The sequence below is a fragment of the Pseudorca crassidens genome, chromosome 1 (genome assembly GCF_039906515.1).
Source record: "Pseudorca crassidens isolate mPseCra1 chromosome 1, mPseCra1.hap1, whole genome shotgun sequence".
Classification (NCBI taxonomy): Eukaryota; Metazoa; Chordata; class Mammalia; order Artiodactyla; family Delphinidae; genus Pseudorca; species Pseudorca crassidens.
In genome coordinates this window covers 92,218,954-92,233,394 of record NC_090296.1, presented here as the reverse complement: position 1 = coordinate 92,233,394, position 14,441 = coordinate 92,218,954, and the positions used below count along the sequence as shown (strand labels likewise).

The 14,441-nt window shown below is 38.9% G+C and overlaps 1 protein-coding gene across 2 annotated transcripts in view; it reads left to right on the top strand.

The window, feature by feature from the left end:
- The window catches only part of SHC4 (SHC adaptor protein 4), a 130,862-nt gene extending 121,018 nt beyond the window's left edge, over positions 1–9,844 (top strand). For both annotated transcript variants that reach the window (XM_067746337.1, XM_067746330.1), the window contains one exon: positions 7,439–9,844. In XM_067746337.1, coding sequence (XP_067602438.1) covers positions 7,439–7,594 — 156 coding nt within the window. In that variant the 3' untranslated portion in view covers positions 7,595–9,844. The remainder of the gene's footprint in view (positions 1–7,438) is intronic.
- The last annotated feature ends 4,597 nt before the right edge of the window (positions 9,845–14,441 follow it).

The following is a 14,441-nucleotide window of genomic DNA, read 5'->3' as shown; positions in this document are numbered from 1 at the left end:
CACACACTAGGAAGCCCCTTCACTGGAGGAGACGGGGGGTGGATCGGGGGGAAGCTTCGGAGCCATGGAGGAGAGCGCACCAACAGTGGTGTAGAGGGAAAAGCGGAGAGATTCCTGCACAGAGGATCTGTGCTGACCAGCACTCACCAGCCTGAGAGGCTTGTCTGCTCACCCGCCAGGGTGGGTGGGGGCTGGGAGCTGAGGCTCGGGCTTCAGAAGTCAGATCCCAGGGAGAGGACTGGGGTTGGCTGAGTGAACACAACCTGAAGGGGGCTAGTGCACCACAGCTAGCCAGGAGGGAGTCCACGAAAAAGTCTGGAACGCCTAAGAGGCAAGAGACCATTGTTTCGGAGTGCACGAGGAGAGGGGATTCAGAGCACCGCCTAAACGAGCTCTGGAGACGGGCAGGAGACACGGCTATCAGCATGGACACCAGAGACGGCCATGAAATGCTAAGGCTGCTGCTGCAGCCACCAAGAAGCCTGTGTGCAAGCACAGGTTACTATCCACACCTCCCCTCCTGGGAGCCTCTGCAGCCCACCACTACCAGGGTCCCATGATCCACAGACAACTTCCCTGGGAGAACACGTGTTGCACCTCAGGCTGTTGCAACGTCACGCTGGCCTCTGCCTCCGCAGGCTCGCCCCGCATTCTGTACCCCTCCCTCCACCTGGCCTGACTGAGCCAGAGGCCCCTAATTAGCCACTCCTTTAACTGCCTCCTGTCTGGGTGAAGAGCAGAAACCAGAGGGCGACCTACATGAAGATGCGAGGCAAAATCCACAGCTGAACCCAGGAGCTGTGTGAACAAAGAAGAGAAAGGGAAATCTCTCCCAGCAGCCTCAGGAGCAGCAGATTAAATCTCCACAATCAACTTCATGTACCCTGCATCTGTGGAATACCTGAATAGACAACGAACCATCCCAAAATTGAGGTGGTGGACTTTGGGAGCAACTGTAGACTTGGGGTTGGCTTTCTGCACCGAATTTGTTTCTGGTTTTATGTTTATCTTAGTTTAGTATTTAGAGCTTATTATCATTGGTAGATTTGTTTATTGATTTGGTGGCTCTCTTCCTTTTTTTTTAATGTAGATATATGTATATATATATGTATATATATATATATATTTTTTTTCCTTATTCTCTTTTTGTGAGTGTGAATGTTTATTCTTCTTTGTGTGATTTTGTCCGTATAGGTTTGCTTTTACCATTTCTCCTAGGGGTCTGTCTGTCCATTTTTTTTTTTTTAGTATAGTTTTTAACACTTGTTATCATTGGTGGATTTGTTTGTTAGTTTGGTTGCTCTCTTCTTTCTTTTTTTTAAATTTATTTTTTAATTACTTTTTAGTTTTTTTATTTTAATAAAATTTATTTTTTATTTTAAAATTTTTATTTTCTTTCTTTTCTTTCTTTCTTTCTTTTTTCTCTCTTTTCTTCTGAGCCTTGTGGCTGACAGGGTCTTGGTGCTCTGGCCAGGTATCAGGCCTGAGCCTCTGAGGTAGGGGAGCCAAGTTCAGGACATTGGTCCACCAGAGACCTCCTGGCCCCACGTAATATCAATCGGTGGAGCTCTCCCACAGCTCTCCATCTCAAAGCTAAGACCCAGCTCCACTGAACGACCAGCAAGCTCCGGTGCTGGATACCACATGTCAAACAACTAGCAAGACAGGAGCACAACTCCACCCATTAGCAGAGAGACTGCCTAAAATCATACTATGTTCTCAGACACCCCAAAACACACCACCAGACGCGGTCCTGCCCACCAGAAAGACAAGATCCAGCCTCATCCACCAGAACACAGGCAGCAGTCTCGTCCACCAGGAAGCCTACACAACCCACTGAACCAGCTTTACCCACTGGGGGCAGACACCAAAAATGGGAACTATGAACCTGCAGCCTGTGAAAAGGAGACTGCAAACACAGTAAGTGAAGCAAAATGAGAAGACAGGGAAACACACAACAGATGAAGAAGCAGGGTAAAAACCACCAGACCTAACAAATGAAGAAGAAATAGGCAGTCTACCTGTAAAAGAATTCAGAGTAATGATAGTAAAAGTAAAGATGATCCAAAATCATGGAAATATAATTGAGAAACTATAAGAATGGTTAAATAAGGACTCAGAAGAACTAAAGAGCAAACAAACAATGATGAACAACACAATAAATGAAATTAACGATTCTCTAGGAGGAATCAATAGCAGAATAACTGAGGCAGATGAATGGATAAATGACCTGGAAGATAAAATAATGCAAATAACTACCGCAGAGCAGAATAAAGAAAAAAGAATGAAACGAATTGAGTACAGTCTCAGAGACCTCTGGGACAACATTAAATGCACCAATATTCGAATTATAGGGGTCCCAGAAGAAAAGAAAAGAAAGGGACTAAGACAATATTTGAAGAGATTATAGTTGAAAACTTCCCTAATATGGGAAAGGAAATAGTCAATCAAGTCCAGGAAGCACAGAGAGTCCCATACAGGATAAATCCAAGGAGAAACATGCCAAGACACATATTAATCAAACTATCAAAAATTAAATACAAAGAAAAAATATTGAAAGAAAGGGAAAAGCAACAAATAACATACAAGGGAATCCCCATAACATTAACAGCTGATATTTCAGCAGACATTCTGCAAGCCAGAAGGGAGTGGCAGGACATATTTAAAGTGATGAAAGGGAAAAACCTACAACCAAGATTACTCTACCCAGCAAGGATCTCATTCAGATTCAATGGAGAAATTAAAACCTTTACAGACAAGCGAAAGCTAAGACAATTCAGCACCACCAAACCAGCTTTACAACAGATGCTAAAGGAACTTCTCTAGGCAGGAGACACAAGAGAAGGAAAAGACCTACAATAACAAACGCAAAACAATGAAGAAAACGATAACAGGAACATACATATTGATAATTACCTTAAATGTAAATGGATTAAATGCTCCAACCAAAAGACATAGACTGGCTGAATGGATAAAAAAACAATATTTGCTGTCTACAAGAGACCCACTTCAGACCCAGGGACACATACAGATTGAAAGTGAGGGGATAGAAAAAGATATTCCATGCAAATGTAAATCATAAGAAAGCTGGAGTAGCATTTCTCCTATCAAACAAAATAGACTTTAAAATAAAGAATGTTACAAGAGACAAAGAAGGACACTACATAATGATCAAGGGATCAATCCAAGATGAAGATACAACAATTGTAAATACTTATGCACCCAACATAGGAGCACCTCAATACATAAGGCAAATGCTAACAGCCATAAAAGGGGAAATCGACAGTAACATGGTCATAGTAGGGGACTTTAATACCCCACTTTCACCAATGGGCAGTTCATACAAAATGAAGATAAATAAGGAAACATAAGTTTTAAATGATATTTTAAACAAGATGGACTTAATTGATATTTATAGGTCATTCCATCCAAAAACAACAGAATACACTTTCTTCTCAAGTGCTCATGGAACATTCTCCAGGATAGATCATATCTTGGGTCACAAATCAGGCCACAGTACATTTAAGAAAATTGAAACTGTATGAGGTATCTTCTGTGACCACACCGCTATGAGACTAGATATCAATTACAGGAAAAAAATCTGTAAAAAATGCAAACACATGGATGCTAAACAATACACTACTAAATAACCAAGAGATCACTGAAGAAATCAAAGAGGAAATAAAAAAATACCTAGAAACAAATGACAGTGAAAACGCAATGACCCAAAACCTATGCGATGCAGCAAAAGCAGTTCTAAGAGGGAATTTTATAGCAATACAACCTACCTCAAGGAAAAAGAAACATCTCAAATAAACAACCTAATCTTACACCTAAAGTAATTAGAGAAAGAAGAACAAAAATACCCCCAAAGTTAGCAGAAGGAAAGAAATCATAAAGATCAGATCAGAAATAAATGAAAAAGAAATTAAGGAAACGATAGCAAAGATCAATAAAACTAAAAGCTGGTTCTTTGAGAATATAAACAGAATTGATAAAGCATTAGCCAGACTCATCAAGAAAAAAAGGAAGAACACTCAAATCAATAGAATTAGAAATGAAAAAGGAGAAGTAACAACTGACACTGCAGAAATACAAAGGATCGTGAGAGATTACTACAAGCAACTCTATGCCAATAAAATGGACAACCTGGAAGAAATGAACAAATTCTTAGAAAAGCACAACCTTCTGAGACTGAACCAGGAAGAAATAGAAAATATAAACTGACCAATCACAAGCACTGAAATTGAGACTGTGATTAAAAATCTTCCAACAAACAAAAGCCCAGGACCAGAGGGCTTCACAGGTGAATTCTATCAAACATTTAGAGAAGAGCTAGCACCTATCCTTCTCGAACTCTTCCAAAAAGTTGCAGAGGGAGGAACACTCCCAAACTCATTCTACAAGGCCACCATCACCCTGATACCAAAATCAGACAAAGATGTCACAGAAAAAGAAAACTACAGACCAATATCACTGATGAACATAGATGCAAAAATCCTCAACAAAATACTAGCAAACAGAATCCAATAGCACATTAAAAGGATCATACACCACGATCAAGTGGGATTTATCCCAGAGATGCAAGGATTCTTCAATATACACAAATCAATCAATCTTATAAACCATATTAACAAATAGAAGAATAAAAACCATATGATCATCTCAGATGCAGAAAAAGCTTTTGACAAAATTCAACTCCCATTTATGATAAAAAACGTTCTAGAGAGTAGGCATAGGGGGAACTTACCTCAACATAATAAAAGCAGACGTGATAAACCCACAGCCAACATCATTCTCAATGGTGAAAAACAAACCATTTCCTCTAAGATCAGGAACAAGACAAGTTTGTCCACTCTCACCACTATTATTCAACATAGTTTCAGAAGGTTTAGCCACAGCAATCAAAGAAAAAGAAATGAAAGGAATCCAAATCAGAAAAGAAGAAGTAAAACTGTCACTGTTTGCAGATGACGTGACACTATGCATAGAGAGTCCTAAAGATTCTACCAGAAAACCACTAGACCTAATCAATGAATTCGGTAGGGTAGCAGGATACAAAATTAATGCACAGAAATCTCTTGCATCCCTATACACTAATGATGAAAAATCAGGAAGAGAAATTAAGGAAACACTCCCATGTACCATTGCAGCTAAAAGAATAAAATACCTAGGAATAAACCTACCAAAGGAGACAAAAGACCTGTATGCAGAAAACTATAAGACACTGATGAAAGAAATTAAAGATGATACAAACAGATGGAGAGGTATACCATGTTCTTGGATTGGAATAATCAACATTGTGAAAATGACTATACTACTGAAAGCAATCTATGGAGTCACGGCAATCTTTCTCAAACTACCAATGGCATTTTTCACAGAACTAGAACAAAAAATTTCACAATTTGTATGGAAACACAAAAGACCCCCAATAGCCAAAGCAATCTTAAGAAAGAAAAATGGAGCTGGAGGAATCAGGCTTCTTGACTTCAGACTATACTACAGAGTTACAGTAATCGAGACAGTATGGTACTGGCACAAAAAAAGAAATATAGATCAATGGAACAGGATAGAAAGCCCAGAGATAAACCCATGCACCTATGGTCACCTTGTCTTTGATAAAAGAGGCAAGAATATACAAAGGAGAAAAGACAACCTCTTCAATAAGTGGTGCTGGGAAAACTGAACAGCTACATGCAAAATAATGAAATTAGAACACTCCCTAACACCATACACAAAAATAAACTCAAAATGGATTAAAGACCTAAATGTAAGGCCGGACACTATAAAACCCTTAGAGGAACACATAGGCAGAACACTCTATGACATAAAACACAGCAAGATCGTTTCTGACCCACCTCCTAGATAAATGGAAATAAAAACAAAAATAAACAAATGGGACCTAAGAAACTTAAAAACTTTTGCACAGCAAAGGAAACCATAAACAACACGAAAAGACAACCCTCAGAATGGGAGAAAATATTTGCAAATGAAGCAATTGACAAAGGATAATCTCCAAAATATACAAGCAGCTCATGCAGCTCAATATCAAAAAAACAAACAACCCACTCCAAAAATGGGCAGAAGACCTAAATAGACATTCTCCGAAGAAGATATACAGATTGCCAACAAACACATGAAAGAATGCTCAACATCACTAATCATTAGAGAAATGCAAATCAAAACTACAATGAGATATCATCTCACACCAGTTAGAATGGCCATCATCAAAAAATCTACAAACAATAAATGCTGGAGAGGGTGTGGAGAAAAGGGAACCATCTTGCACTATTGGTCGGAATGTAAATTGATACAGCCACTATGCAGAACAGTATGGAGGCCTTAAAAAACTAAAACTAGAACCACCATACGACCCAGCAATTCCACTACTGGGCATATATCCTGAGAAAACCATAATTTAAAAAGAGTCATGTACCACAATGTTCATTGGAGCTCTATTTACACTAGCCAGGACATGGAAGCAACCTAAGTGTCAATTGACAGATGAATGGATAAGATACAGAAGATGTGGCAGATATATACAGTGGAATATTACTCAGCCATAAAAAGAAATGAAATTGAGTTATTTGTAGTGAGGTAGATGGACCTAAAGACTGTCATATAGAGTGAAGTAAGTCAGAAAGAGAAAAACAAATACCATATGATAGCACATATATATGGAATCTAAAAAAAAAAATGGTTCTGAAGAACCTTGGACAGGAATAAAGATGCAGACGTAAAGAATGGACTTGAGGACATGGGGAGGGGGAAGGGTAAGCTGGGACGAAGTGAGAGAGTGGCATGGACCTATATACACTACCAAATGTAAAATAGCTAGTGGAAAGCAGCCGCATAGCACAGGGAGATCAGATCAGTGCTCTGTGACCACCTAGAGGTGTGGGATAGGGAGGGTGGGAGGGAGACACAAGAGGGAGATATGGGGATACATGTATATATATAACTGATTCACTTTGTTATACAGCAGAAACTAACGCACCATTGTAAAGCAATTATACTCCAATAAAATGTAATTGGGGGGACTTTCCTGGTGGTCCAGTGGTTAAGACCTTGCCTTCCAATGCAGGCAGGTGTGGGTTCGATCCCTGGTCAGAGAGCTAAGATTCCACATGCCTCGGGGCCAAAAAAAAAAAAAAAAGGAAATATAAAACAGAAGCAATATTGTAACAAATTCAATAAAGACTTTAAAAATGGTCCACATCAAAGGAAAAAAAATCTTAAAAAAAATAAATTAAAAAAAATGCAATTGGGAATGAGAAAATTGTTTACTAAGGGATCCAGAATTGAAAAGTATCTTTATTTTTCTTTATTCAGCAGTTACCTCATTCAAGGATATGTCTGTTTTTACCCTATGATTGTTTATGCGTTTCAGGAGAACCATTATCATTTAACCTAAATACATTTGTATTTCCTTTTCAAGGTGAGGACCAAGGATCATGTATTTGATAATGTTGGCCACCTTATCAGATACCACATGGATAATAGTTTGCCAATCATCTCTTCTGGAAGCGAAGTAAGCCTTAAACAACCAGTGAGAAAAGATAATAATCCAGTACTTTTGCATTCCAACAAATGACAGTATGGAAGTACCGTCACACTGATACTTCAGGAAAGTCCATTTTGTATTAGGACACAAAAATAATTCACACTTGGTTTCTAGACAAATTAGAGCACAAACTGCGAACTGTATCTTTCTGAGACCATCATGGACTAGGTCCTTTATAAAACAAAGAACTAACAAAAATTGATCTTCAGAAAGTGAAAATCAGAAAAGGGGAAGAGGATGGGTCCCTTTGAAAAGAAAGTATACATATGCACGGATGTCACTTTTTAAGGCCATATTGCATTGATAACAAACTAAAAAAAGCACAATTAAAATGTCACGTGCTGAAGACAACTTGAATGAACTGCTGGGGCAGTGGTATGTGCCTTTCAACTTGATAATTTGGGGACATTTTCATATTGGGGAGATTAGTTCTAAATGTCTTCATATTCTATAACTATAAAAACATTTGCCAAAAAAGTTTTTCCTTGTTATAAAAATAAGAAGCCATTTGCTTAATAGTTATTGACTTTATTACATTTTCTGTTTGGTAACCCTTTCACCTCAGTGTTAAAATAAATTTGACATTGAATTTGGACTGTGTCTATACCAGTGGAATCAAATCAAGGGCCACTGAAAGCATTGGTCAGTTTCATTGGCCTGTCCCATTTGCTGTTTAAAGGGCTGGAGCCCAAATGTTTTGTCCTAGTATTTCTCAATCTTTGCTATTCGGACTGTTTGTATGCAACATATGACAAACTAAAGAAGCCAAATCTATGTCATTTCTGATTTCATCGTATTTCTCCCTCCTTGCCTCTCCCCCTCACCCTTCCCCCCAAAAAAGAGCTCATGAGTGCATGGATTTAAAAGATGGCAAACAAACCAGTGTTCTTCATATTCAGTCTCCAAATTGGTTCCATTCTTATTTAAAGCACCGAATTCATTTTAAAGTATGGGGAAATATCCCCTTGATTGGTGGTGACTGAATCATAGGCCCTCATCTACATGTATCCTTAGCACCTTTTCTAGATATGACCAGGCAGAATGTACCAGGGAGAAAACACTGAATGAAACAATTGGAAAGGTTTGACACATGCAGGCACACTTGGTAAACCAACGATGTAATGAAGCGTTGTGTAAGCAAAAGCACTGGACTGGGCCTCATTGTGACCTTGAGCAACTTGCTGAACCTGTCTGGACTCCAGTTTCCTTGTCTATAAAATGAGGGAGCTGGGCTAGGTGAATTCATAGGTCCATTTCAGCCCTAACATAATATGAATTTATAAAAGGCAAATTTTTCATTTATTAGGGGTCAGTGTGGATAACCAGTCTGTATAATTAAGCTTGAAACTGCAGCTTTTTCCTTTAGTCTGTGTCTGTGCTCATTGAGATCATCATTCAGATAGCAGAGATCTGGAGGCTTTCAGTCAAAAACACTGAAACTTTGGAAAAATATAAGTGATGGTAGTAGAAGTAGATTTGGTTATTTTGAGTGGCAGAAAACGGCTTCGGTCTCAGCCCTCTACCTGCCTTTGCATATAGAGATATGGCCATTATTTTAGAGTTTTTTGTGTTTATTTTTTTTATCTTGAGTTATCTGGACAATTGCCTTAATTCCACTTCACTTTGGATGTGTAGATACAACTTAATCTTTGTAATTGTGAAACGTTTGCTAAGTTTTAAGTAACATGAGAGAAACTTGTTTCACAGAGAAATCATCAGAAACCAAGCACACTGAACTGTAGTATTTTTATGTGAAGGTTTATGCTTTTAATTTACTTTTACTGCCATTGGCTTCTTAGATAGGTTTGTTTCCTTTTATACAACTAGGAAATAATGTATGTTTCCTCAATTTTGCATACACTGTAGTTCTTGATTATTTGTCCTCATAAAGGGGATGAGCATGGGTGTAAATCAGTGAAGTTTATGGGTGATCTTATTATCTTAACAGAGACAGAGCAGGGCTGTGGTCTCCTTCTGGTTGAGCAGAGTGATAACTGGGTGGCCAGAAGAAGTTCTTGATAGAAGATGATGCAAAGAGTATAGCTGGCCTGAGCAGGACACATAGATGGTCAGTGTTTGACTGTAACGGTGTGGTAGTTGGATGAGCAAACACCACACCTGCAACAACGGGCACAGTTAAAGGGAAACAACAAAAGAAGTGTTTGCCTGCATGCTCTTTTGATGTCACATCCTTATCTTCATCTGTCTTAAGGTGGAAATCCATTTGCATATAAATACCTGTAAACAACTTAAAAATAATAAATGGTTATTGCTTTGTGATGACTGACAGTATATGTCTGTTGTTTGGGATTTGGAAAATTTATCGTCTGTAGGATGTATCAGGGTCCTGACAGGAAACAGCTGGCTCACTTAAATTAGGTGACTAGAGGAGAGTTTGATAAAGGGACTATTGACAAAGGTGTGGGCGAATTATGGAGAAGCCACAAGGGAGGATACAGTGGTCTTCAACCAGTGAAGGAGTAGGGGAGGGAGCAGTAACCGAATCTGGTGGGAGAGCTGTGTGAAAGGGCTGCCTTTTAGGAGCTGTGGCCTACAGAGGAGGCACTTAACCAGCCCTGGGGACTCCACTGGGAGGAGGCTAAGGGGCATTATGCTCAGTGGACGAAGGATAGCCTTTCAGCTAATGATGCTGGAGCAGCGATACATCTGTAGGCAAAAGAATGAACCTCACACTTTATGTAAACATTAGCTCAAATGGATTATGGACTTAAGTGTGAAATGTAAAACTGTGATAACTTTTAGGAAAGAACAACATAGAGGAAAGTCTTTAGGATATAAGGCAAGGCAAAGAGTCCTTAGACATGATCTGTTAAAGGAAAAACTGGTATGTTGTACTTCATCAAAAGTACACATTTTTGGGAATTCCTGGTGGTCCAGTGGTTAGGACTTTGCACTCTCACTGCTGAGGGCCTGGGTTCAATCCCTGGTTGGGGAACAAGCCAAAAAAAAAAAAAAGAGAGAGAAAAAAATACAAATTTTTGATTGTGAAAGCTCTGATAAGAGGATGAAGGACAAGCTGTGGACTGGGAGGAAATATTTGCACACCAAATGTCTAGAATAAATAAAAAGCTCTTAAAACTCAACATAAAAATTCGACTTAGAAAATGGGCAAAAAACATGCATAGACATTTCACTGAAGGTATACAGATGGCAAAAAGCAGGTGAAAATACATTCAACATCATTAGCCAGTAGGGAACTGCAAATTAAAACCACAATGAGCTATCACTACACACATAACAGAACGAGTAAATGAAAAATAATGACAACACTAAATGTTGACTAGGATGAGAAGAAAGTAGATCACACATACATTCCTGGGGAGACTATAAAATAGTGCAGCCAGTCCGAAAAGCAGTTTGTTAGTTTATTAAAAAAGTAAACATGCAACTGTAAACATTCAACCCAACAATTGTATTCCCGTGCATTGATCACAGAGAAATTAAAACTTACGTTCACACAAAAACTTGTACGGGAGTGTTTATAGTAGCGCTGTTTGTAATGACCTAAAACTGGAAAAGTCTTCAATGTTCCTTCGGTGTGTGAATGTTATACAAACTGTGGTACATCCGTACCATGGAATACTACTCAGCAGTAAAAAAGAATGAGATGATGAGATGCTGATACAACCACTTAGATGATCTTCAGAGAATATGCAGAGCAAAAACAAGCTAATCCCAAAAGGTTATATACCATAAAACTACAGTTATATAACATTCTTGAAATGTTGTTTCTACAAAATTATTGAAATGGAGAACAGATTAAGGAAGGAGTCAGTAGGAGAGAGGGACGTGAGTACAGTTGTAAAAGAGCAACATGAGGGATTCTTGTGTGATTGAATTGTTTTGAATCTTGACTGTATCAATGTGGATATCTTGGTCGTGTTATTGTACTACAGTTTTGTGAGGTGTTATCATTGGTGGAAGCTGGGTAAAGCTTACAGGAGATGTCCCTGTGTTATTTCTTGCAATCACATGTGAATCTACAATTTTCTCAAAATAAAAAGTTTAAGTTCAAACAAGTTGGGAGGTAAAAGTTAGATATGGCAAGAGATTTTAAGAAGATTGCCACTTTAACCCTTGGCAGAATCACCAAATCTACTAAATCCACCGAACATGGTGGTTGGCTCATCTTCGTAGTCCCAGGTCCCATCCTTCTAGCACTAGGAGGGGCCATGTGGCTGAGCTGCATGAGAACACCTTCATTACCTACTCAAATGTAAATGTTTGATGGCATCTCCAAAGGTACATTGATAAGATCAAAGGGTGGCAAACATAGACGGTCAGCTCTGTCCAGACCCCCCTCAGATCCGCTGAGCCAATTCTGTGTGTTTTGCTCCTAACTCCCTGCACAGGTGACTGTTGATTCTAAGGACAACCTCAGGCTAGGGGAGCTGCTTTGGGTTACCAAGAGCCAGAAGTGCCCATGGACTTCCTCTTCCCCTTCCCTGGTGCAGGAACAGGAAGGCTGAGCCAATTGCCCCATCCTGATTACGCTCCAGAACTCCCTGTAGGGTCAGGTTGGGGCCAGCACTTCTCCTGAAAACATATCCCTGCCTGGCTTCTTCCCCTTCCCTGTCCAGCTTCCTCACTCCCTAACAGCTTGCTCAGGGAAGCCCTTCCTTAGTAAATCATTTGCACTCATTTTCATCCCAAAGTTCACTTCTGGGAACCTGACCAAAGATAGAAGAATATCAAATAACTTTAAACATGTATCACATTACTGGACAATAATATCTAAGTGTTCAAATACATTAACATTTTAAATAAATCCTATAATTTCTTATAAATGGTATCATTATGTTGTATTTTGTTAATATCCATTGAACATGTTATGTAAGCATATAAAGTACACACCAGTTTTATAATCTTGTCTTGGTACTTCTTTCTTTCCTTTTTCATCTACTGTTTCAAGAAGCAGAAGCAGAGTGTGGCATCTGGGAGGGTCTGCATTCCACGTTCAAATATAATTTTTGCAGCTTTGGATCTTCATCAGACGGTCATCATCACTTTTCTAATAGCTTCTACTAGTTTTCTGATTAAAAACCTTGATGCTATGGAAACTTGTAAGCATTAAATCCAGGCAATTGGCTCTCACACTTTTGGCCGGAGAGCATTGAAGAGGCAACAAGACTATTGTCCCACATACCTTTCATCCCCCAACTCCTTCTTTTTCTTGTCGTGAAAAATATGACACAGTGACGATAAAGAACTAGAGAGGAACAACAGGAATTGTTTACTCACTTTTAGGGGAGGAATATGATACTGTTCCTATGATTTTATATTCCAAAATACTGCCCTGTACATTTTTCAAAAAATGAGTAATTTTATCACTTGCCTTGATAATACATTGTTAGTTACTTAAATAGAATAAATTAATAGCCAACACATTTCAATAAAGCATAAGCAAAGTTCAGAGGAATTATAAATTGACTTTAGTAATAGATTACTAGTGACAAAAACTGAACCTCAACTTGGATATTAAAGTCGTTATAGGAAAAGTGTAAATTAATATATTAAAGCAGTTAACACTATGTGCAGTTAGGTTAACCAAACTCACAACAAACTTAATTGGTATCAATGGTGCCAAACAAAGCTGGTTTATAATTAAGAAGCAGGAATAACAGCTCTTAAAAACCATGACTTCCTGGGAATGGTGCTATTAACATCCCTCTCCCAAAAGTGGGAATTTCAGTTATCTTCAAGTGTGCATGAGCAGGAACTTTACAATGTTGCACATAGAAACGATGAATAATCCTTCTTGGTAAACTTAAATAACATGCTAACTTTAATTTACAAATTCTAAACATTAGTAGCCCCTAACATCTTACTTGGTAGATTCCTATTAGGTAAACCTTAGCTGTATGTAAAAATAAAAACCTATAAAATTGCAAGTTATTTTCCCATGATAACTGGAGAAACGACTTGTGTGTTTGTGTCATGTAATGACCCATCAGGAATATCCTTAAGGTCCATCAGTGGGCCATGGATCATGTTTGGAGAATCACTGGTCTAGACTTTTCAAATATAACCTGTCACAAATGCATCTTAGTCATAAACATTTGGTTGCGAAGAACGGAAACCCACCTGTATTAATTTCCTAGGGCTGCCTCAACAAAGTACCACAAACTAGCTTAAAACAGCAGAATTTTATTCTCTCACAGTTCTGGAGGCTAGAAGTCTGAAAATAACGAGTTGATAGGACCATGCTTCCTCAGAATGCTCTGGGAAAGAATCCCTTGCCAGTTTCTGGTGGCCCTGGATGTTCCTTGGCTTGTAGCAATGTAACTCCAGTTTGTTCCTCTGTCTCCACGTGGCTGTCTTCTCCTTGCGTGTCTTTCTGTGTCCTTTCCTCTTCTTTTAAGGACACCAGTCATTAGATTTAGAGCCCATCCTCATCCAATATGACCTCATATTAACTAATTACATTTGCAAAGACTCTATTTCCAAATAAAGTCACATTCTGAGTTCTGGGTGGACATGAAATTTGGGGGAACGCTATTCCACCCCTTACAAGCTTATTCAAGTAAAAAGATGTTTTAAAGTTCAGATCATCACAGAACCAAGGAAAAGATGAACTGTCAGGCTTCATAAAGCACAGGAACCGGGCAGATCCATGGCTCTGAGTGGCAGAAGTTCATGATCGTCATCTGTGTTCCACCATATACATGACACAGCTATGGAAGAAGCATATTTCCCATAAAATACAGAAAATGTAATAAAAATCTGCTTCTGTAGGGATACCACTTGACCCAGTTTCATGGAGTCATTTCTGTTATCTGGGAAGGGAATATGATTGGCGCAGCTTGGGTCTGGTGCTCACTTTTGACCCAATCAGGTATGGCCAGGTCTTTGAGTG